General features: G+C 53.1%; 1 protein-coding gene across 1 annotated transcript; it reads right to left on the reverse strand.

Moving 5' to 3' along the window:
- Positions 1-417: 417 nt before the first annotated feature.
- Positions 418-24,117, reverse strand: ISM2 (isthmin 2). The gene is made up of 6 exons (XM_002824975.4): positions 23,956-24,117; positions 10,300-10,542; positions 8,324-8,669; positions 4,583-4,723; positions 4,250-4,333; positions 418-2,142 (listed from the first exon to the last, which is right to left on the reverse strand). The coding sequence occupies exons 1-6, from the start codon at positions 24,094-24,096 to the stop codon at positions 1,625-1,627; spliced, it is 1,473 nt and encodes a 490-aa protein (XP_002825021.3). The 5' UTR covers positions 24,097-24,117; the 3' UTR covers positions 418-1,624.
- Between the last annotated feature and the right edge of the window lie 1,885 nt (positions 24,118-26,002).

Below are 26,002 nucleotides of genomic sequence, written 5' to 3' on the forward strand. Positions count from 1 at the left end.
GGAGTGAGAGTGGAGTGTCTAGTTGGGGTGCCACCTGAGGCAGAGCACGGATCCACCTCTCATCTTAGAGCTGTAGTTCTTTAACTCTTTGTTGGATCCCCTGACAGCAAATTACTTTCTGGTGGAGTAAATGTGATTTACCTCTCTGACAAAGCTCAGAGTGAATGTGCCCCTGAGGTCCAGCCAGCTCCTCGTCCATCTCCTAGGCAGTGTGAATAAGGATAACTGATATTTAGAGTCTAACCCCTGCATGCCACAAGCTCTGCCTGCCCAGCTGGTCCAGGAAATGAAAAGGAGCCTGCTGTGGGTTAGGTAAATTACAAGCACACCCATGGGAGTTTGACTTGGACCATAAGCAAGGGTTCCTTACACTCCTCCGCTCTGCTGGGGCCCGAAAGTCTTCATCAGGCAGAATTTGAAAATAAAGTGCTTTATTGCTGAGGAGCCCAGAGAGCTTCAGGGCGCCCATCTGGGGGCTAGGACTGAAGTCCCCTACCTTTTGGTGGCTCTTGTGAACAGAGACAGTTGAGATTTCAACATTTCAACCCCATAGAAGGCAAGGAAGTGTAGCCGGGGGGATGGGTAGGCAGGGAAGAGGCATGAGGTGTGCCGGGAGAGCGATTATGTGCATCTCTTCCCAACTCTGAGTTCAGTGCATTCAGTGATGCTGGGAGCATGACATGGGCCACTGCTGGGAGAATTTACACCGCAGAAGCTGCCCAAATGCAACAAATCAGGGCTTTTTTCCCCTCCCAGAGAACTGGTTTACTATAGACGTGTGACACACCGTCCTGAGCTAGTGCTGAACCCACCCAAGCCTGGCTACTGTGACAAGCTGTCACCTCCCCACTCGGGGGGAGTGCCAACTCCCAGCCCTGCACATCCCTACAATCAGCAGAACAGAGAGGGCTGAGCAAAGGAAAGGGACCAGAATTGGGCAAGCCATTCCCTGCGTGGAGTCCACTTCGCCTCAGCTGGGCTGGCTTGCAGCCCAAGACGAAAGTGGTGTCCAACAGAAAGGCAGCTTGGGGCTACAGATAGCTTCCTGTGCAGTGGCTCATGAAAGGGGGTGGGGAAAGAAGGGCATGTGCACCACCCAGAGATAAGGAGGGGTGGTCACCCGGGCTGGATGCCCCCCTGGCAAAGGATGGCTGTGTTCATGAGAAGAGTGGCCCTTCCTCTGCTGGCTGTCAGGGTGGAGTGTGGGTGACTCGTGGCAGATCCCGGGAATCGGGATGTTTCTGGAGCTGCTGGCTAACACCTATGTGCAGAGCCAGGGCAGAAGAGCCCAGCTCCCAAGGAGGAGAAAAATGAGTGGCCAGGGTCCCAGCAGGCAGCAGAGGGAGGTCCCGGCAGACACAGGCACATATGCACATTTCCAGGGCTCCCAGGGACACTCACCCTGGGCCCTAGATACCCTTCAACCTTCTCACTAACCCCACTGAGATATCTGCCTCGGGGTCGCCGGCAGAGGGCATGCAGCCTCCGACCAACCTCACTGGGGGAGCCCTTTCCTCACCCTATCTGGGCAGGGGCGGGTGAGGGCCCTACCAGGAAAGTTCTCCCATGCAACAGCAGCAGCCGCCTGCCCTCTCCCTGCAGTGTCTGTTCAGCAGCCCCGTCACTAGTACTCCTTGGCCTCCTGCAACTGTGCCAGGTACTCCTCCTCCAGGGGGTTGTCGGTGCAGGCCCGGCCGTTGTTGGGGGGGAGCACAGCGTGGAGGCGGCTCCAGTCCCCCTTGCACAGGATCCAGGGCGTCGTGTCAAACTTGAAGTGCAGCTTACGTGAGAAGTCGGTGCTGATGAGGTTGGGCATGCCGGCGCCCTTGCCACGGGTCAGCAGCCGGCTGTCCTCGTCATAGCAGCAGTGCTGGGCAGCCAGCGTGCTGCTCTCCCCAGACAGCATGGAACGCAGGCAGAAGCGCGCCGTGGGCTGGTAGATGTCCAGGCGCTCACGAGGGCCGCTGGCGTCCCTCCATCGGAAGCTGCGGCCCTGGTGCTCGTCCTGCAGGCTCACGGGGCTGTCCATGGCCTCCAGTGGGTAGGCACATGGGCAGCTGGGCAGGTCCCGCAGCATCTGGCTCAGGTACTTGATTAGGAAGTCGCTCTTGCAGTTCAGCCACTTCTCACAGCTGTCCACATCTGCAAAGGGCCGCGAAGTGCAGGAGGGAAGCCAGTGAGAGAGCCAGGCCCGTGTGGGATGGGGACTGATTAAGGGCCAGTGCATGGGGAGAGAAGGCCCAGGCCCCAGCCGGTGCAAAGGCATGGCTTAGTAGGGCCTTGGGGACAGAGAGAGGCTACCCCACACCACCCAGACAACCTGAAGCAAGAAGCTCTTGCTCAGAATAGACACGGGCCAAGGGGCTGGAGCAATGACCCAGAGGTCCTCTGCGGTGCCATATATCATGTGCTGAATGGTGGGAAAGGTTTAGGTGTCACGTGCTGAATGGTGGGAAAGATCCTGAGATCTCGGAAAAGGATCCGGGGCGAGTGGAGACAGGGACAGCAACTTTTCACCAACTGGTAAGAAGGTTTCATTATTTTAGCCACTGGCCCATTCTTGTTCTGAATGCTGCCTTTCTCAGGCAGTCTGGCCTGGGGTGAGTCACTTGGCCACTTTGGGCCTCCTGTGGCCCCCTCTGTCTGTGCTGCTCTCCTCCCCATCTCCACCTCGGGAAATGTGGCCTTTTATTTTTAACTATATTTTTATTTAATTTTAAAATAAATTATATCCCTCAAAACAAAAACCTGAGGCTAAAGTACATCTGTCTGAGGTTCTCTTAAATAGAAGAGCTGGGGGGCCAGGCGCGATGGCTCATGCCTGTAATCTCAGCACTTTTGGAGGCCAAGGCAGGAGGTAGGAGTTCAAGACCAGCCTGGCCAACATGGCAAAGTCCCGTCTCTACAAAAAATACAAAAATTAGCCGGGCGTGGTGGTGCATGCCTGTAATCCCAGCTACTCAGGAGGCTGAGACACAAGAATCACTTGAACCCAGGAGGTAGAGGTTGCAGTGAGCTGAGATCGCACCATTGCACTCCAGCCTGGGTGACAGAGCAAGACTCTATCTCACCATTTCACCCGGTCCCCATGGCACAGCACAGCAGAGGCCAGGAGCCTTCATAAACCAGAAAGAGGTGTCCCCCAGACTCACCAGAGCCCTGCAGCAAGCAGGGAAGGGGAAAACACTGCAGTCACCAGGGAACAGCAGAAAGAAGAAAAATGGCCTTGGGCAGCTGGCCACGTGGGAATGCGCAGAACCTTGCTCCCGACTCCCCAGAATCCACCTAAGTCGATGCTGTTAACTGGGTCTTGTTTCTCATTTTCCCTTCTGTGCCCTCATCCTAATGGGATGAGCTGTCCAGCCCCGGACACTGGGGGACTGACTTTGATAGTTTGAGGCCCTGGACATCTCCAAGGGACTGGAACCTTCCCCACGATCCAGACACTGGGATTTGGGGTTTGACTGGGAGTGAAGGAGGAGCCTGGGAAACAGTAACACAGGACAGGGGAAGAGACACACATTTCCCAGGCCCACCCCTGCACCGGAAAACAAATTGCTCCTTCCTCTTTGCTCCCAAATATTTAGGGTCTTCTTTGCAGTGCAGTGCTCACATGGGTTATGTATGTCTTTCCTCCATGAGACCTGAGCTCCTTGAGGACAGGGACCAGGCCTCAGACTGCTGACCTCCCCTGCCCCAGCACCGTGGCCAGGCACATGATGCAGGCTCAGTAGGCTCTTGCTGTGCTGAGTGCAACCCTTATCTGCAAGGTGGGTCTCCCTGCCTTCCTTGCAGGGTGCAAGTAAGACCAACAGACACAGACTCAAGAGTGTGCAGATGGAAGCCTGGTCCATGCCCAGCTGCCTGGAGTGACCCATTTCTGACTGCACTGCATCCCCCTCTCCAGACAGAGCCTGCCCAGGAGCCTCCCAAGAGTAACCAAGGAATGGAAGTCAGAACGTCCCCACCCCATCCTGCTGCCAGGGAGGATAGGATATGCCCCACCAGATGATCTCTAAGCTCTGCTGCTCCCATTAAGACCTTCCCAGTAGGAATACCAGGCTGAGAAAGGCCAATGGGCTGGCTCAGAAATGCCAGGGCCCCCTGTTGGGGAAGCAAACCTTCCAGATGGAAGCTGTGCTCTCTGCCTCGTGGATAGAAGCCAGGTTCCTGCTGTGGAATAATACCCCACCCTCCCCTGAGAGCTCGTTCCCCAAACCACCAGGGGCAAGCCTAGCCCCTCACTCACCTTGGTCATGCATGTCCGTAGCATTGCGGGCCAGGAGCTGCCACTCCTCACTGGGGAGGCCCAAGGTGTCCTTGTCCTCAGTGCCTTTGGGAAGAAAGGGGGCCAGGCTGGTGGCTCCACAGGCCACCTCAGTGCCCCTGATGGGGAAACCCCCCCACCTCAATAGGCTCTCAGTGCCCACAGCAGCCAAAATAGGGCTGGGACAAGGCAGGACCACCATGTTTGTGAGCTTCCTGCATCCCATCTCCCAAGCCCACCCACATTCCCAGGGGACCAAGCCTCCAGCCTAAGCCACACCAGCCACTCCTATGCAGGGGTAGGGGCTCATCTCACCAGGACAGGAGGGCAGGTCACAGGTACGGGTCTCGGTGGCACTGCAGCCATAGCCACAGGGCCGAGTCCTCTGCTGCTTGCCAGTGCTGCAGTTCCCACTGCAGGGAGACCAGGGACTCCACTCCTCCTGAGGCTCATAGTCTGGGTTAAGACAGGGAGTTGGGGGTGAGTGCCTATAGCTCACAGGGCAAATCGGTACAAATCAGCACACGGCACCCTTTCCTCAGGTGGATGCAGCCCATGCCAGGGCTTCCAGCCTCATGAATGAAGCTGGGCTGGATTTCAGCTTCCACCTGCTCCCTCAACTGGATTCCCTTCTGCAGTGAATAACCTGTGCAAATATATCAGGTGGCCCTGAAGAGACACTATAACCGCTAGCCACTTGCTCTGTGCCAACACAGCAATGAACAGGAAATGATACCTGGGGCTGGGAGCTATCTGACCACTATTGGTGTGACCTTGGGCAAGTCGCCCTACATCTCTGAGCTATAGGTTTTTTAATTTGTTTTCTGTGTCAGGGTCTTACCCTGTTGCCCAGGCTGGAGTGCAATGGTGTGATCATGGTTCACTGCAGCCTTGACTTCCTGGGCTCAAGCATTCCTCCCACCTCAGCCTCCCTAGTAACTGGGACTACAGGCACGTGCCACTAAGCCTGGCTAATTTTTTCTTTTTTTGAGACTCTGTCACCCAGGCTGGAGTGCAGTGGCGCAATTTCGGCTCACTGTACCTCCGCCTCCCGGGTTCAAGCGATTCTCCTGCCTCAGCCTCCCATGTAGCTGGAATTACAGACATGCGCCACCACGCCTGGCTAATTTTTTCTTTTTTTTGAGACGGAGTCTTGCTCTGTCGCCCAGGCTGGAGTGCAATGGCATGATCTCGGCTCACTGCAACCTCTGCCTCCTGGGTTCAAGCAATTCTCCTGCCTCAGCCTCCTGAGTAGCTGGGATTACAGGCACCCGCCACCACACCCAGCTAATTTTTGTATTTTTAGTAGAGATGGGGTTTCACCATGTTGGTCAGGCTGGTCTCGAACCCCTGACCTCGTGATCCACCTGCCTTGGCCTCCCAAGGTGCTGGGATTACAGGCTTGAGCCACCGCGTGGCTAATTTTTGTATTTTTAGTAGAGACGGAGTTTCACCATGTTGGCCAGGCTTGTCTCGAACTCCTGACCTCAAGTGATCTGCCTGCCTTGGCCTCCCAAAGTGCTGGGATTACAGGCGTGAGCCACTGCACCCGGCTAAGCCTGGCTAATTTTTAAATTTTTTGTAGAGACGGGTTTCGCCATGTTGCCCAGGCTGGTCTTGAACTCCTGGGCTCAAGCGATCCTCCAGCCTCAGCCTCCCAAAATGCTGGGATTACAGGTGTTATCCCACCTGGCCTGAGCTATAGTTTCTATGTCAATCAAAACCAAAGGTGACAATATTTCTCTTGCACTGGAGATATTTAATAATTTCCCAGGCTGGGCATGGTGGCTCATGCCTATAATCCCAGCACTTCGGGAGGCTGAGGCAGACAGATTGCTTAAACTCAGGAGCTCGAGACCAGCCTGGGAAATATGGCAAAACCCCATCTCTACAAAAAATGTTTAAAAAGCTACTGAGGAGGCTGAGGCAGGAGGATCATCTGAGCCAGGGAGGTTGAGGCAGCAGTGAGCTGTGATCATGCCACTGCACTCCAGCCACAGCCACTGTGTCTCACTCCAGACACAGTGATACCCTGTCTCAAAAAAAAAAAAAAAAAAAAAAAAAGAATTTCCCTGCTACCCATATTAGGGACCCACTTCTGATCTGAGGGAGCTGAAATACACTGTGGCTGGGCCCAAATCCTCAGGCTGTGCAGGGCCTGAGACCCAGTGCTTTCTGTGAAACCCCCAAAATACTGAGAGCTGGTTCCACACTTCACAGACAGGCCAGCACTGGCGCCAAGAGTTTAAAGAAAATTAATGGGAGAAAAGCTGAAAAACATTAAAATTTTTCCTTTTTTTTTTTTTAGAGACAGGGTCTCGCTCTGTCACCCAGGCTGGAGTGCAGTAATGTAATCACGGCTCACTGCAGCCTTCACCTCCCAGGCTCAAGTGATCCTTCCACTTCAGCCTCCCGAGTAGCTGGGACTACAGGCAGGCGCCGCTATGCCCAACTAATTTTTGTGTTTTTTGTAGAGATAGGGTTTCAACATGTTGCCCAGGCTGGTCGCAAACTCCTGAGCTCAAGCAGTCCACCTGCCTTGGCCTCCCAAAGTGCTGGGATTACAAGGCATGAGCCACCATGACCGGCCGTCATGAAAATTTTCTGTGAGTTTACATTATTTTAGTGAATTGGGACGAGCCTGTCACAACTTAGTCTTAACCACAGGCACCTCTGTCCATTGACAAGACACCAGGGCTCCAAGGGAAATGGCTGCAACTATGCATAAAACATGTCTGCACCCAGAGGAAACCTGAACCACAATATGCAAAAATAAAAATCATCATCATGACCGGGCACGGTGGCTCATGCCTGTAATTCCAGCACTTTGGGAGGCCAAGGCAGGCAGATCACTTGAGGTCAGGAGTTCAAGACCAGCCTGGCCAAGTTGGTGAAACCCCATCTCTACTAAAACTACAAAAATTAGCCAGGCATGGTGGTCCACACCTGTAATCTCAGCTACTTGGGAGGCTGAGGCACGAGAATCGTCTGAACCTGGGAGGTGGAGGTTGCAGTGAGCCGAGATTGCGCCACTGCACTCCAGCCTGGGCAACAGAGTGAGACTCCACCTCAAAAAAAAAAAAAAAAAAAAAAATCTGTCATCGTGAGAGGCTGGTAGGCTTAAGGTAATATTTTCTGAACAGTTTGTGCTGCTGTTATGTCTTTTTCTAACAAAAATAATAAAAATAGCCAATACTTTCTTTACTCCATGCTGGCACTGTATATGTCTTAACTCACTTAATACTCTCTACAGCCAACTCCATGTAGTAAAGATTATACCATTCCCCATTCTATAGAGGAAGGAACTGAGGCACAGAGAGTTGAAGAATCTTGCCCAAGGTCATTCAGCTGGTAAGCAACACAGCCAGGAGTCAAAGTCACACACACAATCTGAAAATAAGGTCAGTCATGAGTGATGGAATTTATAATTTCTCAATCCTTGGAAACTCACAGATGTAAATAAATATAATAGTAACAAATGTCTTCTGCTTAGGGGATATCAGAGATTTTTGTGGGGGTCAAATGTTGTTTAGAAAAAAAGAAAAAAAAAAAAGGCTGGGCACAGTGGCTCATGCCTGTAATCCCAGCACTTTGGGAAGCCGAGGTGGGAGGACTGCTTGAGCCCAGGAGTTTGAGACCAGCCTGTGCAACATAGGGAGACCTCATCTCTACTAAAAATAAAAAAATTAGCCTGCCCTGGTGGTATGCACCTGTGGTTCCAGCTATTCGGGGGCTAAGGTGGGAGGGCTAAGGTGGGAGGATCGCTTGAGCCCAGGAGTTTGAGGCTGCAGTGAACCATGATCATGCCACTGCACTCCAGCCTGGGTAACAGAGCGAGACCCAATCTCAAATAAAAAAATTAAAAAAAAAAAAGGAAAAACTCTGCAAGCTATTGGCAATGTTACTTTTGAGTTGATGATGGTGTTTGAACAAGGCCTAAGCTCCTGGCTTCCTCAGATGGTCTTGCCTGGGAAGCCTCCACCCTCTCCCCGACCCCCATTTCCACTCAGTACCTATAGGGGAGCAGCCTGCGGATGCCAAGATGGGGGTGCTCACCGTAGCTGAGAGAATCCTTGAGGACCCAATCCCCGGAGGCCAGCCGGCCCTGGTCCCAGTTGTCTGTAGTTCCCTTGAACCAGAGTGCCTGCTCTTCCTCATCTTCCTCTTTGTCCTCTTGGTCCTCACCCTCGATTTCCTCTGAAGGATAATCCTTGTCTTCCTCCTTTTCCTCCCCGTTCTCCCCTGGGGCCCTGTCTTTTTCCTCTCCTTCGTAGTCTCCCCAGAGGAAGGACCAGAGGGTGGGCAGCCAGCTAAGGGTATCCTGGGGCGGGGGATTGCTGGGCTCAGCCAACAGGTCTATCTCCACCTCGGCCTGGGGGTCCTCCACCACCTTGATGGTCACCTGCAGGAGACAGGCCAGGCCGGCCAGTGAAGGAGGTCTTAGAGCTGCATTCCAAAGAGACGGGGGATGATGGGGTCAGGGTCAGAGGTGAGAGGCCCAACCTTTCCTTCAAACCAGCTGTCTTCTCTTGGCTGACATTTTTGGCTAACCTTCCTGGTCTCTTAGAGCACAAAAATCACAGCTTACGGCCTGGAGGTGCATTAGAATCACCTGGGGACTCCTAATTCGCAGATGCCAGATATGGACTGAACTGGTCTGGGCTGGGGCCAGGTATGGCGGTTCTAACACATGCCACGGTTGACACTCACTAGCTTAAGAGAAGCTGGCTTTGAATCCCGGCTCTGCCAGCATGCATCTACTGGGCCTGGGCAGCTCTGAGCCTCCAATTCCTCATGGTAGGGCTGGAAGCTGAGTGCTCCCGACACAGCAGCCCTCGGAGGAACTCTCTTGCACCACATTATGGATGGAAAATAAGTAAAATAAAATCATTTATGTGAAACTGAACTTCAGAAACATTATTTTTGGCTATTCAATAAAGTAACATGAGGTTCACTGAACAAAATTTGGAAAAAAACAGCAAACTATGAAGAAGAAAATGAAAATCGCCTATATTCTGGCTGGACTCTGTGGCTCACGCCTGTAATCCCAGCACTTTGGGAGGCCGAGGTGGGCAGATCACGAGGTCAAGAGTTCGAGACCAGCCTGGCCAATATGGTGAAACCCTGGCTCTACTAAAAATACAAAAATTAGCCGGGCATGTTGGTGCACCCAGCTACTTGGGAGCCTGAGGCAGGAAAATTTATTGAACCCAGGCAGCAGAGGTTGCAGTGAGCTGAGATCATGCCATTGCATTCCAGCCTATGCAACAGAGCGAGACTCCATCTCAAAAAAAAAAAAAGAAAGAAAAAAGAATATCACCTATATTCTATCGCTGACAGAAAACCTTCCAGTTTTTTGCGTGTGCGTGTGTGTGTGTGTGTGTGTGTGTAGGTAAGTAGAGAAGAGAGACATTTTTAAATAATTTTAGAATTGTGTTTTATACTTTTGTGGTCTTTTTTCCCCTTCTGGGGAAAGTGTTTTGTAAACTGTAGCTGCTACACAAACATGCAGAATTATTATCATGAAGGACTCACGCCAGGCAGTGGAGCCTGAAACTAGAATTCTGCCAGCCGCTCTAATTTCCTCTCCTATAAAGCCCTTCAGGTGGCTGTCCCCCATGCCACCAGCCCACTCCATTCTATACTGTACCCCTTCTTTAGGGGATCAGACCTGCAGGTCTTTTCCAGGAGGCCTCCTTAGATTCCTGGAATCCCTTGTAGCCTACAAAGCATTTCCCACTTACTGGTGCTCACATAGCCCTGCTGGGTTGGTGCTGTTTGTCTCTTGCCATGGTCTAGAGAACAAAGGCTCAAAGAGTCAAAAGACTTGCCCAAGGCCCACAGCTAGAAAGTAGAGGGGCAGGTCCTCTGCCCCCTACACCACAGGGAGAGCATGGGGAGCCTGCCCTCTGACCCCACACAGCAGCCCCACCCTCCACGGAGTCCAGGATGTAGGGTATCCTGAGCCCACCTTGTCAGCCCCGCTCCTCTCCGGGTGTCTGCAGGGCTGCTGGCCCTTCTGTAGCTCTCACCTGGATATCAGGGTTAGGGGTACTCAAGGTTGCGTGGACCAATCCCGGCAGCTTCTGCAGCTCCAGCAGCAAGGGAGTAACCTCCTGGGTCGTGGGAAGCGTGGCATTCCCTGGGGTCAGGGCTGCTGGCTCAGTGACAGTCCAACGTCCATATTGGTGTGGCTCTGCCTGCAGGTGGGTTCTGGGGAGCAGTGGTGCCTCCTCCTCTTCCCTCAGAGGCCTAGGATCTGGGGAGGCTGAAGCCTGGGGAAGAGAGAGGGAAGGTGAGGTAACAGGTCAGGGCTTACCCCATGGGGACCCGGAAAAGGCTGGCCAGGCAGATCCAGGAGCCCTGGGGTCTGACCGGGTCATAAACTCACCCTGTGACTTACACCTCTCTGGAGTGTGTATCTGTAGTGTAAAATCTCCACACCACCTGCTTTAAGGCCCTCAACGGGTAAGTGAGGGTGTAGCTGGTCAGACAGTGGACTGTGTCCACAAAGCGTTTTCACAGAGGATGCCAGTGTAAGGCATGAAAAGGAGGGTCATTTCACAGATGAAGAAACCAAAGCCCAAGAAGGGGAGAGAGTTGTTTCAGAGAGTGGTGTCCTTTGCAGACAATGTGCCTGCCACTCCCCATGGCCCTCACAGGTCAGAGCAGAAAGGCCCCCAGGGATGCACCTGGTTCTACCAGGGAGTGGGCAGCAGGCCTTGGCCTTTCCCCTCAGCCTGCTCCTGTCCACTAGGCCCCACCCAGGCCATCCAGATGAGGGCTGTGTTCCTCCACCTGCCTGCCTGGGGCCTGGCTCCTTTTTCTATTCCAGGCTGCTGGTATGGCTGACTCAGCCAGTTCATCCCTTCCAACAGCCACTGGCCATGGTGTCCTCACCGGGACAGTCCTTGCTTCAGATCAGATGGTAAGTGAAAAGCAGATCCATGTCATCTCTGACTCCTGTTCAGCGTTCATCTGCCCAGACAGTGGGGCACTAGGGGCTCAGTGGCTGCCACCTGCCTCCAGGCTATAGCCACTGCCCAGGTCTCTATGCCAGGGCAAAAGGAGCACCTCCCAGAGCTGCCTTATGAGTCTCCGGGACCTGCCACCTGTGGACCCTGCTTCACTCAGGCCACACCCTTGCCACCCCTCCCATCTCATACCTGGGCAGTATGGTATGGCTGACAAACACTGGTTCTGAGAGCCAGATAAGCTTGGGTTCAAATCCCATCTCTGCCTCTTACTAACTTCTTCAACTTGACAATATCCTCATCTGCAGATTGAGGATAATCATTCTTCCCTGCAAGGACTGTGAGAATTTTATTATCAAACATTTCCACAGCATTTACTGCGCACCAGGCACTATTCTAAACACTTCGTCACTCATTTCATCCTCCCCGTCTTACATCCTCATTGTCATGCCTGTCTTACAATGGAAACTAAGGCACAGAGAGGGCAAGTAACCTGCCTGAGGTTGCACAGACATTTAGCGACAAAGCCAGGATTTAAACCAGGCAGTCTGGGCCTAGAGCCCATTCTCTTAACCTGCATGCTATAAAGTGATAGTATTGCATCCCCTTCAAAAATCAGGGGCTTAATCAGCCTAGTTTCTCACTCTCACTTTTTTTTCTTGAAAGTTTGGAAACAGATTCAGAATCTTCTGTCTCTCCCTCTTTGACCTCCCCTTCTGTGGTGTCCAAACACCTGGCTCCAGGGCTCCTGCACTGAACTCCTGGTCCCCGGGCAGCCGTGGGCCCAACTCGGCCCCAGCCTGGAGTCTCTTGCTGAGTCAAAGCCCTCTAGTCTAGACAGCAGGGTGGATGAGTGGAAGGTGGAAGGGTGAGTAATGGAACAACTCAGCCCCTTCACTGACCAATGAGGGAGGCCTGGAGCATCCCCAAGTGCTGGCTTCCTGGCAGCTCCCACCCACAATTCCACCAAAGCCCTAACTGTGCCTGTGACTTTGCTCAGCATCTCCACTGTCTGCAGTCTCTGGGGCATAGAGACAGGCAGTCTCGGAGCAGCAGGTGTTCAGAGTTGTGCAGCCTTTTGGCTGATTGGGACACCTTAGCCTGGTGGCGGCTGGACCTGCCTGGGCAGGTGGTACAGTGGTTATGCAGTGGTTCTTATCTGGGGACATGTGGCACTGCCTGGAGAAATTTGTGGTTGTCACAGCTAGAGGGGGTTTCTACTAGCATCTAGTAGGCACAGGCCAGGAATGCTGCCACATAGCCTGCAGTGTACAAGGCCACCCCACAAGAATCATCCAACCCACATGTGAATAGTGCTGTAGTTAAAAAAACATGCTCTAGGCCAGGCACGGTGGCTCACGCCTGTAATCCTAGCACTTTGGGAGGCTGAGGCGGGTGGATCACTTGAGGTCGGGAGTTTGAGACCAGCCTGGCCAACATGATGAAATCCTGTCCCTACTAAAAATACAAAAAAAATTAGCTGGGCATGGTGGCAGGTGCCTGTAGTCCCAGCTACTCGGGAGGCTGAGGCAGGAGAATAGCTTGAACTGAGGCAGCGGAAGTTGCAGTGAGCCGAGATCGCACCATTGCACTCCAGCCTGGGCAACAGAGTGAGAATCCGTCTCAAAAAAAATAAATAAATAAAAAGAAAAGAAAAGAAAAGCAAGCATGCTGTAGATTGGGCTGCCTGGTCTGAGTTCTGCTGGCAGCCTGGCTTCTAACCTGTGGGGCCCTAGCAGGAGAGAAGCCTCTGTGAGTTTCTTCATCTGCAAAATGGGAATGACGACAGGACTAAGCCTAGCCCAGGCCCTGCTACCCAGTAGGTGCTCAAAATGTTCATTTCCAGCCCTCTCTACCCACTCCTCTCTCTGGTGCCCAGTCAGACCATAGGGTGGGCAAAGGCCAGAGAGGTCCTGGCCAAGTGTCACAGCCACACTTGCCACCTTTCCTCTCTGGAGCTGCTCTTGGGAGTCTCCCTCTCTGTGCGTCAGCCCTTGGGGAACTCCTGGGAGTGGAAAGAGATGTGGGGAACGTCTCATCTTAGTTTGGGTTCTCTCGAAGCCCACCCCGAGACAAGGGTTCCAGTGCAGGTGGTTCCACTGGAAGGTGGCCCCAGGAGATGCCAGAAGAGGGTAGGGGAGTGAGACAGGGAAGGGGAGGCGGCAGTCAAGGATGCAGTCAAGCAGCAACCGTGATGGGCACCTGCAGCCAATCCCCCTGGGCTCCTCTGATACCCCTCGAGCACGGACGGAGCTGGGGATTTATCTGCCAACTCCACCAGTCCTGGTTAAAGGCTCTGGACCTAGAAGGGAGGATTTGCTCTCCAGGCACTTCAAGTGAGCCACGTACAGCTCCCAGCAGGGCTGAGGGGATCAGGGCTGGGCACCCAGAGACCCAGCCCATAGCCAATCTCTGGGCACATCTTACACACCAGGCCTTCCTAGGCAATTTCCGTACCATCTGTCACTTTTTCCAACTCAAAGGTAAGTTCTGTGCAGACAGGAATTGTGTCTGCTTTGTTCACTGTGGGATACTGTGCTGAGCACAGTGCCTGATACATTAGAGGAGCTCGATAAATCACTGACATGTAAACAAATGAACACCAGCAACCCTGAGGGGCGAGTGTGATCACCTTTATGTTAAAGATGAGGCTATGGAGGCTCAGGGAGGGTAGGGGACTTACGTAAGGTCTTAAAGGTTACAATAAGAGAACTAGGAATCAGCTCAGCCCGGCCTGATCTCAACACCTGCACACTGGTGCACACTATGCATGCGTGGACAGACACTGGTGACAGTAACCCCTTGTAGGCCACCACCTTCTGCCTTCACAGAGCAGTTCCACTTTCATCATCTCAGCTGAATGTGGTGGAAATGAGTTCAGGCTGGAGTCCACATGACCGGGGTTCAATCCCAACACATACACCTACTAGCTGCATGACCTCCAGCAGGTTATTTAATCTGCCTTAGCTCCTTCCTCTGTAATTTAGAGAAACACCAGCACCCGTCTCATAGGGTTGTTGAATTAGAATAGTACCTTGTAGGTGGTAAGCATGCAATGAACATTACCCAGAGGTGGCGATAGACGGTACTCAGACGGCAGACAGAGGAGCCATCAGGGGTACCCCCCTCGCCAGGCAATGTGCCAGTTCTTTACACCTCATTCAGGTCCCCCGAACACTGCTGCAAAATCACTCGGCAGGTGTATTCTCATGGCATTCTGAGGGGAATTCTGAGACTCCAGGTTGTTGAAGAACTCCAGTCCTATCTCACAAGACCACCTCTCTCCATCTTCTAAGCTTACATGTGGAGTTGCATGCATGTACAAACACACAAGGCCATTCTTTTGGGGGGTGGTGTCACTGCCCAAATAGAGATACACCCTGAGGTATACCTTCACCAGTTCTCTCTCTCTCTCACTCCTATGCTTACCTTCCCAGGCTTGGCCAGGCAGCCCCTGACCCACGTGTTTCCAGTTAACACAACAGAGTCCCAATCCCCATAGACCCTTACTGCATTGCACGAGCCCGCCTGCTAACCTGTTTCAGCCCCTTCACAGTTCCCTGTTCTCCTTTCTCCTTTGTGCCTCAGGGGTCAGAAACTTGTCCTGGATAATTAAATTCAGTCACCAAGTACAGGTCCCGCAGCCCTAGCTGCTGAAGCCCAGGCCCAACCACACAGAGCCAGGCTGCACACTAAGTCATGCTGGCGGGAGGTGCTGGAGACCCAGCACACAACAGCAATTGCCTCTTTAGCCAGGCCTGAGACCCTGCATACAACAGCAATTGACTCTTTAGTCAGGCCTGTTTAGCCAACAGGCAGAGGAATAGGGCTGGATTTCATTCTCCCTCAACTACCTTCCTGATTGGTAAGTACTATTCTTTTTTTTAAGACTGGGTCTTGCTATGTTGCCCAGACTGGCCTCGATACTCCTGGGCTCAAACAATCCTCCCACCTCAGCCTCCTGAGTAGCTGGGATTAGGTATGTACTATTCTAAGCCAACCCACCCTGGCACCCAGCGGAGGCTGCAAAGCTCCTCACTGTAATAAGAGTAGTGCTGACCAAGCATACTACTCCCCGCACAGGGCCGGCTTCATGGTGTGCAACCTGTGTCTTTGCACCGAGCCCCATATTTAGTTTAACGCCCTGCTCTTTGTTGCCCTTTGGAAATACCTAAGAAGCCCCACATTTTTGTTTGTTTTTTTTTTTTTTTTTGTGATGGAGTCTCGCTCTGTCGCCCAGGCTGGAGTGCAGTGGCGCGATCTCGGCTCACTGCAAGCTCCGCCTCCCGGGTTCACGCCATTCTCCTGCCTCAGCCTCCCCAGTAGCTGGGACTGCAGGCACCCGCCACCACGCCTGGCTAATTTTTTGTATTTTTAGTAGAGACGGGGTTTCACCATGTTAGCCAAGATGGTCTCGATCTCCTGACTTCATGATCCGCCCGCCTCGGCCTCCCAAAGTGCTGGGATTACAGGCGTGAGCCACCGCGCCTGGCCAAGAAGCCCCACGTTTTCATTCTGCACTGAGTCCCACAAAAAATGTGGCCAGTTGGCTTTCCCAGGTAAAGGCAATAAAAAAAGAAAGAAAAAGAACAGTAAACCAAAAAAACGTAGCCAGTCTTGCCGATCACCCTATATGTACAGACTCACTGGATTCTCACAACAACACTTTAGGTAGGTATGAGCATCATCTTCACTTCATAGACAATGCAGCCAAGGATCAGAAAGGTAAAGTAACTTGCCTGGAGTCACACAGCTAGGGGCTGGCAGGATGGGATTTGATGTCAGTGGTCTGGCTGGAGTCTGTGCTCTTAAGCCTTGTGTTTTGCTAACTCCAGGCAGTGGCTGAACCTTCTGGTTTGCCGCCTGCTGCTCTGCGGTGCTGAATGTGCTGGATGAACAAAACACTACACAGGATGTTCGACTCTCTGCGTCTATCCTTCCCTTTGATCCTCATAACAACCTGAGACTGAGATCAGATAGGCTGGAGACTTGCCTGGGGCCTCTGAGCAGCCAAGCTTCCAGGCCCCATTCCCGTTCTTCCCTCTCTCCCTCCCTGGCGTTTCCAACCCTTTAGAGACAGAATTGTCTGGAGGGATAAGGAAGGCCATAGCTGAGGTCCAGGGAGGTGGCCAGCTGCAGGAGAAGGCTAGCAGGTGAGGCCACAGACTTGGCACCACACAGACCTAGGTTCTAGTTCTCCCCTGGCACTCACTCACTGATTGGGCTAGAAAGACTCCACAACCAAATAAAATCAGCCTTTAGGAAATACATCCTTCTCATTGCCACCCACCTGGCAGTGAGACCTTGCAAACCTCCGGCAATCCAGCCCCTGCTTCCCGGCAACTGGCTGGACAATGGACCGGGACTGAAGTGCTAGGCGGGCACCCCCACCATGTGCATGACACTGCCTCAGGTTTCTCAGGGACACCAGGCTCCTTCCTCTGCCCTTTGTTCTGTCTCAGCCCATGCCCTCAACAAGCACTTCTTTCTTGGCCATTTAACCCCTGCTGCAGCAGCACAAACCACCCCCATCCCGCCCCAGGTGGGACAGTCTTTGCAGACTGGAAGAGCAGTCCTCTCTCAGGTCTCCTCTATTTATTTATTTTTAAATAGAGATAGGGTCTCACTTTGCAGCTCAGGCTGGAGTGCAGTGGCATGACCTCGGCTCACTGCAACCTCTGCCTCCCGGGCTCAAGCGATTCTCCTGCCTTAGCCTCCCAAGTAGCTGGGATTACAGGTGGCTACCACCATGCCCAGCTAATTTTTTTGGTATTTTTAGTAGAGACAGGGTTTCACTATGTTGGCTAGACTGGTCTCCAACTCCCAACCTCAGGTGATCCACCCGCCCTGGCTTCCCAAAGTGCTGGGATTACAGGCATGGGCCACTGCGCCTGGTCTTTTTTTTTTTTTTTTTTTGAGATGGAGTCTCACTCTGTCACCCAGGCTGGGGTGCAATGGCACAATCTCAGCTCACTGCAACCTCACCTCCTGGGTTTAAGCGATTCTCATGCCTCAGCCTCCCGAGTAGCTGGCCTTACAGGCCCCTGCCACTAAGCCCTGCTAATTTTTGTATTTTTAGTAGAGACGGGGTTTCACCATGTTGGCCAGGCTGGTCTCGAACTCCTGACCTCAGGGGATCCGCCTGCCTCAGCCTCCCAAAATGCTAGGATTACAGGCGTGAGCCACCACACCCAGCCTCTCTTGCCTAATTCTAACCCCCTCAACCCCTTTGTGGCACCAATTCCCCAGTTCTTCTTTCTCCCATGCCAAGGTCTTCCCTTGCCTGCCAGGGAGGTGGTGGGTGCCAGGTTTAGGCGCCCAGGGGCTCTGGAATTAAGCAAAACTGAGTGGGGATCCTGGCTCACCACATACTAACCTTGGGTTAGTTATTGGGCCTGCTGTCAGTTTTCTCATCCCTAAAATGATAACAAGACAAGGAACACACATGGTGGCTGTTTGAGTGGTGTTCTCATCCTAACTAGAACAGAAAATACCCAAGACAGAGCTGGGTCACTCTTTGCCTGTCCAGCACTCAACAAACTGGCCCCAGCCTTTTTTTTTTTTTTTTTTTCCAAGACAGGGTCTTGCTCTGTTGCCCAGGATGGAGTACAGTGGTGCGTTCACAGCTCAGTGCAGTCTCAAACTCCTAGTGATCCTCCCACCCACCCTCCAAGTAGCTAGCACTATAGGCATGCACCACCCATGCCTGGCTTGGCCCAGCCTCTTTTATTTAATTTATTTATTTATTTGAAGACAGGGTCGGCCAGACACGGTGGCTCGCGCCTGTAATCCCAGAACTTTGGGAGGCTGAAGCGGACAGATCATCTGAGGTTGGGAGTTTGAGACAAGCCAGACCAATATGGCTGTTAAAAATACAAAATTAGCTGGGCATGGTGGCACGTGCCTGTAATCCCAGCTACTCAGGAAGGCTGAGGCAGGAGAATCGCTTGAACCTGGGAGGCAGAGGTTGCAGTGAGCCAAGATTGTGCCATTGCTCTCCAGCCTGGGCAACAAGAGCGAAACTTCATCTCAAAAAAAGAAAAAAAAAAGAAGACAGGGTCTCGCTCTGTCACCCAGGCTGGAGTGCAGTGGTGCAATCAATCACAGCTCACTGTAGCCTTAAACTCCTGGGTTTAAGCAATCCTCCCACTTCAGCCCCCAGTAGCTGGGATTACAGCTGCATGCCATCACGCTTGGCTAATTTTTGTATTTTTAGTAGAGACAGGGTTTCTCCATGTTGCCCAGGCTGATCTTGAACTCCTGAGCTCAAGTGATCCACCTGCCTTGGCTTCCCAAAGTGCTGGGATTACAGGTATAAGCCACCATGCCTGACCCCCAGCCTCTTTTTATGACGATGTCACCATCCACGTGTCTGGTGCTTTTTCACCCAGCACTGCATCTGACAGAATGGGTTCTTATTTTACTGTGGGAGTAAACTGAGGCTCAGCAACAGGCCTGCCCAGAGAAGCGGGGGCCACATTTTGTTCAGAAGGCTAATTATTTATTTATATTTTTGTTTTTTGAGAGGGAGTCTTGCTCTGTCGCCCAGGCTGGAGTGCAGTTGCACGATCTCAACACACTGCAACCTCTGCCTCCCCGGTTCAAGCAATTCTCCTGCCTCAGCCTTCCAGCTAGCTGGGATTATAGGCGCCCACCACCACGCCCAGCTAATTTTTGTATTTTTAGTAGAGATGGGGTTTCTCTATGTTGGCCAGGCTGGTCTCGAACTCCTGACCTCAAGTGATCCACCCGCCTCGGCCTCCCAAAGTGCGGGGATTATAGGTGTGAGCCACCGCGGCCAGCCTAATGATTCTTTTTTTTTTTTTTTTGAGACGGAGTCTCACTCTGTCGCTCAGGCTGGAATGCAGTGGCGCGATCTTGGCTCACTGCAAGTTCCATCTCCCGAGTTCACGCCATTCTCCTGCCTCAGCCTCCCAAGTAGCTGGGAGTACAGGTGCTCGCCACCACGCCCAGCTAATTTTTTTTTTTTTGTATTTTTTGTATTTTTAGTATTTTTAGTAGAGACGGGGTTTCACCGTGTTAGCCAGGATGGTCTTGATCTCCTGACCTTGTTATCCACCCGCCTCGGCCTCCCAAAGTGCTGGGATTACAGGCGTGAGCCACCGTGCCCGGCCCTATGATTCTTTTCAAGACTTCAGATGAGCAGACTGGAACATGACATGCAAAGATGTACCATAAGGTCTCCAGCGTAGCTCCTTCTAATGACAGACCTGGCTCCTGGCTAGGCTTAACTTTTCTGTGCCTCCATTTTTCATCTGGAAAATGGAGATCATGCCCATGTCAAAGTGGTGTAACAATGAAATATTCTCATGTTAAGTAATTCATATGGACTCTGTAAGGCCCAGAGAATGCTCACTTCCCTTTCAGCAACCTTTACTTTTAGATCCAGGGGTTTGATGTTCTTTAGCTTCTTCATTAAGGTCTTTGGGCTGGTCAGTTATTTCTTTTTTATTTTTCAATTTTTTTTAATTTTTTAGACAGAGACTCACTCTGTCTCCCAGGCTGGAGTGCAGTGGCACAATCTCAGTTCACTATGACCTCTGCCTCCTGGGTTCAAGCAATTCTCCTGCCTCAGCCTCCTGATTAGCTGGGACTACGGGTGCCCACAATCATGCCCGGCTAATTTTTGTATTTTTAGTAGAGATAGGGTTTCACCAGGTTGGCCAGGCTGGTCTTGAACTCCTGACCTCAAGTGATCCACCCTCCTCAGCCTCCCAAAGTGCTGAGATTACAGGTGTGAGCCACTGCACCCAGCTTGGTCAGTTATTTGTGACACACCACCCAAGTCCCTAGAATAGCAATCTGCATTCTCTCAATATGACTCCTTAAACTAACACCTTTGCCATAGACAGCTTTAACACAAATCATGCAGACTCATGGAACCATGTCAGAGCTGGACAGAACCATAAAGATGACTTAGGCTCTCTTAGCTCTCTTTTTTCATTTTATTTATTTATTTTTGAGACAGGGTCTCGCTGTGTCACCCAGGCTGGAGTGCAGTGGCGCGATCTCAGCTCACTGCAACTTCCGCCTCCTGGGCTCAGGAGATCCTCCCACCTCAGCCTCCTGAGTAGCTGAGACTACGGGGGTGCCCCATCACGCTCAGCTAATTTTTGTATTTTTGAGGGGTAGAGATGGGTTTTCGCCATGTTGCTCAGGCTGGTCTTGAACTCCTGGGCTCAAGCAATTCTCCCAGCTTGGCCTCCCAAAGTGCTGGGATTACAGGTGTGAGCCACCATGCAGGCCCCTCTTTTTAAATGTGAGGAAATCAGCCAAGGTGAGTCACACATGCATTAATGACCCACTGGGACAAGAACTCCAAGCCCTAGACTCCAAGCAAGCTCTGCTTTTTCATTGTGGCACTAATTTGTTTTCACATGTTTTTGATGACTCTGCCAGGCTTTGTACCGGAGCTGAGGATATGATTTTGGCTCTGAAATAACTCATCGTCTAGGGTGTTCTTGTTAGGGGAAGATTTGGCAAACATGCTAAAAATAATTACAATACAAAGCAGTAAGTACTAAAATAGAAAGTATTCATGCCAAGTGAGCAGAAACAATGCCAATTTAGTTAATTTTATTATCACTGTCATCTCTATGTAGGAGGAGGGACTGGCAAGAGGCCTCATCTGTCTACAACAGTCATTCTCCACTACGGGCAGTGGGGATAGGGTGTCCCACAGGAAGCATGTGGAGTGTCTGGTCCTTGTGAGGAGGCGAGTGCTACAGGCACCTAGTGGGTAGAGGCCAGGAATGCTGCTAAACGTCCTATAAAGCATAAGACAACAGCCCCTACCACAAAGAATTATATGGCCCAAAATGACAAGGGTGCTGAGGCTGAGAAGAGCCAGTCTAAAGGATGCATTCTCAATAGGGGCAATAACTAGATCTTGTGAGAGACCAAAAAGTCTTAAGATATTACAATGGTTAGTGGCATTCCAAAGGGCCATAATACATAGACAGTGTATCTATGGTATTAAAATGTCATGGGGAGGTTGGGCGTGGTGGCTAACACCTGTAAGCCCAGCACTTTGGGAGGCCAAGGCAGACGGATCACTTGAGGTCAGGAGTTTGAGACCAGCCTGGTCAACACGATGAAACCCCATCTCTACTAAAAAAATACAAAAATTAGCTGGGCGTGGTGGCAGGCATCTGTAATCCCAGCTACTCGGGAGGCTGAGGCAGGAGAATCGCTTGAACTTGGGAGGTGGAGGATGCAGTGAGCCGAGATTGAGCAAGACTCCATGTCAAAATAATAATAATAATAATAATTCGGCCGGGCATGGTGGCTCAAGCCTGTAATCCCAGCACTTTGGGAGGCTAAGGCAGGCAGGTCACCTGAGGTCAGGAGTTCAAGACCAGCCTGACCAACATGCAGAAACCCCATCTCTACTAAAAACACAAAATTAGCTGGGCATGGTGGTGCATGCCTGTAATCCCAGCTACTCGGGAGGCAGAGGCAGGAGAATCGCTTGAACCTGGGAGGCGGAGGTTATGGTGAGCCGAGATCACGCCATTGCACTCCAGTCTGGGCAACAAGAGCAAAACTCCGTCTCGGAAAAAAAAAAAAAAAAAAAAAGCCGGGCGTGGTGGCTCACACCTGTAATCCCAGCACTTAGGGAGGCCTAGGCAGGTGGATCATAAGGTCAGGAGTTCGAGACCAGCCAGTTCGAGAACAGCCTGGCCAACATGGTGAAACCCCGTCTTGACTAAAAATACAAAAATTAGCCGGGCGTGGTGGCATAAGCCTGTGATCCCAGCTACTGGGGAGGCTAAGGCAGGAGAATTGCTTGAACCCGAGAGGCGGAGGTTGCAGTGAGCCAAGAATGCGCCACTGCATTCCAGCCTGGGTGACAGAGTGAGACTCCATCTCAGAAAAAAAAAAAAAAAAAAAAAATCACAGGGAGTGGGGACAGGAAAAAAACCTAAAAGACTCCTTAAGGGGGCAGAAAAAAAGGTAGCAAAACTGGTCTACAGACACATCCTCAAGTGCAGCCAGTCTCCCCCTTCCTTCCCATGGCCTTTGGAGGGTTTCAGCAGCCTGGACAAGTTCTGGCTCTCACTCACTCACTCACAATCTCCCACACCCTGCATGCCTATACGGACCCTCAGTGTCGTCATCTCAAAAATGGGAAGAATGGCCGGGTGCGGTGGCTCACACCTGTAATCCCAGCACTTTGGAAGGCCGAAGCAGGTGGATCACGAGGTCAGGAGCTCAAGACCAGCCTGGCCAAGATGGTGAAACCCCGTCTCTACTAAAAATACAAAAATTAGCCAGGCGCAGTGGCAGGCGCCTGTTATCCCAGCTACTCAGGAGGCTGAGGCAGGAGAATAGCTTGAACCCGGGTGGCAGAAGTTGCAGTGAGCCAAGATCGTGCCACCGCACTCCAGCCTGGGTGACAGAGTTAGGATCTGTCTCAAAAAAAAGAAGAAGAAGAATGGCTGGGCACCATGGCTCACGCCTGTAATACCAGCACTATGGGAGGCTGAGGCAGGAGGATTGCTTGAGGTCAGAAGTTCAAGACCAGCCTGGGACACATAGTGAGACCCCCCATCTCTACAAAATAAAAAATAAAAAAAATTAGCCAGGTGTGGTGGTGCATGCCTGCGGTCCCAGGTACCCAGGAGGCTGAGGCTGGAGGATCGATTGAGTCCAGGAGGTTGAGGCTACAGTGAGCTATTATCACACCACCACACTCCAGCCTGGGTGACAGAGAGAGACCCTGTCCCAAAAATAAAATAAAATAAAATAAAAGAGAGGGAGAAAGAAAAGGAAGGAAGGAAGGAAGGAGGGAAGGAGGGAGGGAGGGAAGGAAGGAAGGAAGGAAGGAAGGAAGGAAGGAAGGAAGGAAGGAAGGAAGGAGGGAAGGAAGGAAGGAAGGAAAAATGGCAAGATGGGAAGAGTTATTCGGGCCTTCTACAGCTTAGTACAGGGAAGGATCCAGGACCCAAGACCTAAGACCACCTGTCACATAGGACTGCTCCTGCATACCCTAATACAAGTCTGGCTGTCTTTGTCCCCATGGAATGAACGTCCGCTGCATTCTAGGGGGCAATAAGCTGGACTGTAGACCCCTCAGTGACTGGAAGACACAGGGTTTGACAGACCATGGCTTCTCTCCATGGTCAACACTACTCTTCCATCTCATTCCTGTTTTATACCCCAACGCCCACCCACAGGCCACGAGGACAGAGCCAGTCTCAGGCTGGCCACCCCTGCCAGCGGCTGGAGAGCCCCACTGTGCCTCCGCTTGTCTCATGGAAGGGGCTCACCTGACCGTTTGAACCTCAGCGCCCCGGCCCGCCACTCCGCAAAGCGCCAGATTCCTCGCACCGGCGGGACTCCTCTCCGAGCCGGCGCGCACCTGGAAAGGGGGCTGCAGGCGAAGTTCGCTCAGGGGGAGGAAGCCCGGCCACCGCGGAGTGTCAGCCACCTCACTCGGCACAGTAGTCAAACTTGTCACCCGGCTGGTCCGCGGCAGCCCGGCTCGCAGCCACGCGCGAGGAGTGGGAGCCCCGAAGTCCGGTGCACCTGGGCAACGCCCGATGTCCGGGAGCTTACGGCCGGCCCCGGCCCCTCTCTCTCCCTCGGGGGGTCACTGCCTGTGTGTGTCCCGGTCCCGCTCCCCGCACGGCTAGAGCCGGCGGGCTGGGGAGAAGGGACGGCGCGCAGCCCGGTGCCGCCGACACTCACCTCCACGAGCCTCGTGAGGCTCCCGGGCCGTGGTCCGCGGAGCCGCGGCTTCTTCACGGGGAGCCCTCGCGCCGCGGCCAGCAGCGTCGCCAGCAGCAGCACGCAGAGGAGGAGCCCGGCTCGGTCGCGGAGCGCACGCATCGTCTCGGTTCCGAGGCTGCTCTGCCTGCGCCTCTGCCCGCGGCCTCGAACCCAGTCGCGCCCCGCCTCGCCTCCTCCGGGGGCGGGACCCGGGGATCCTGAGGGGCGCGCTGGGCACGGGGGCGCGCGGGGCGGGGGCGCGCAGCCCGCACAGCCTCTCTGGCCCCGGCTCCCCGCGTGGGCGCCCGCACAGCTCTAGGGTCCGCGCACCTGGACGTCCCCCCGCCCTCCTTGGAGGGGCCCCTCGAGGCTCCCCGACCCGTCTTGGCCCTGCGGGCGGCTCTCTTTGATCTGGCCGCCTCCCCGCCCTCAGTCCCCCGCCGCTGTCGCAGTCGCAGCCCTCAGCGAATTCCTGTTTGCAGGAAGCTGCGGCCAGGCGCGCTCCGGCCCTGCGCTGCGACTCCTGCGGGGCCCTGAGGGTCCGACGCCGCCTCTGCCCTCCCCGACCGCGCTCCAACTGCGACCTGGACCGGCGGTGCCGCGCGGGCGAGAGAGGCGCAGCCCGACGGGAGAGTGGCGCGAAGTCTTCGGATGCCGGGCAGATGTTTGGTTATGCCTCGAGGAAGGTTTGCTGGGGAGGAAGCCTAGAAGTAACTCCCCCAGGGCTCTTCCCAGTCTACTGCCGGAGGTGGAGACCAGAGCAGAGGCACAAGCCAGCACCTGCCACTCTGCGCCCAGTGTCCTCGGAATGTTCTCAGAGCACTTTTAAAAACCAGAGAGCCGGCCGGTGGCTCACGCCTGTAACCCCAGCACTTTGGGAGGCCGAGGCAGGAAGATCACTTGAGGTCAGGAGTTGAGACCAGCCTGGCCAACAAGGTGAAACCCCGTCTCTACTAAAAATACAAAAATTAGCCGGGCGTGGCGGCGCTCACCCGTAGTCCCAGCGGGTGGGAGCCCCGAGCTCTGGCGCATCTGGCCCACACACATGTGGGAGAATCACTTGAACCTGGGAGGCAGAGGCTGCAGTGAGCTGAGATTGCACCATTGCACTCTAACCTAGGCGACAGAGTGAGACCCTGTCTCAGAAAACAAAACAGGAGAAAGTTGAGACTCAGATGTGTGGATAAAGTCCCAGAAGGACAGCCGGGAGTCTGGGGGTCACCTAGTTGTATCCTGGGTGAAACAGTGAAACTGCCCACTTCATCCAGTGGGACCCTTGGTGCAGGGATCCTCAAGTAGGCCACGAGGGTCACCAAGATGGCCTGCCTCTGAGCAACCGACACAAAACCTTAGCTTGTGGCAAAGATCAGGAACTCTGAGAGGCAGTGCCAATCTGGATGGGGCAGCTTGGGAATGTGAACGCAGTGACACCAGGTAGGGGGAGGGGTTGGGACAGGTCCGTGAGGAGCAGTCACAAGGCACTGGGGACATGCCCACCCAGGGGCCATAGCAGGGCGCACAAAGAATGACTCAAGTTTCAGGGCAGGGTTGGTGGATCCCCAGGAGTGCTAGAGAGGATGAATAGCAAGCCCAGCTACTGGTGTAAACTGCTGGGTCCGGGTCAAGTTGGAGTAAGACTGTGGGGGGACTGTGTGCTTTTCTGGAACTACTGCTATTCCCAGGGGCACAGCTGCAGGGTTTTGAATGGTGCATCACACGGATGACAACCTGGGTCTGGATTTGGCCCTGGGGATTGGAATCTTTTTCACCATTTACCAAGTAGGTGATATTATTGGATAAATTATTTGACGTCTTCGTGCTCTTGTCATCTGTAAAGGTGTGGGGGCCCGGGAGCAGGAGGGGTTACCCCTCTCACCTGGGCACCAAGTGTGAGAAGTGTGAGTCAATGAGAAGTAAATGTGAGTAAATGAGAAGCCAGGTTTCCATGTTGAGAATTTGTATTAGAATGAACTATATGAAGTTGCCATGTTTTGTTCAAAAGGTCGAATATTGGCAATTTCATATG

This window comes from Pongo abelii, chromosome 15 (genome assembly GCF_028885655.2).
Source record: "Pongo abelii isolate AG06213 chromosome 15, NHGRI_mPonAbe1-v2.0_pri, whole genome shotgun sequence".
NCBI lineage: Eukaryota > Metazoa > Chordata > Mammalia > Primates > Hominidae > Pongo > Pongo abelii.

Coding starts and splice junctions, on each gene's coding strand:
- ISM2 (XM_002824975.4), bottom strand. CDS start 24,096: ATGCGTGCGCTCCGCGACCGAGCCGGGCTCCTCCTCTGCGTGCTGCTG. Junction 10,543..23,955: donor GCCTCACGAGGCTCGTGGAG/GTGAGTGTCGGC, acceptor TCTCTTCCCCAG/GCTTCAGCCTCCCCAGATCC. Junction 2,143..4,249: donor TACGGACATGCATGACCAAG/GTGAGTGAGGGG, acceptor GGCCCTTTGCAG/ATGTGGACAGCTGTGAGAAG.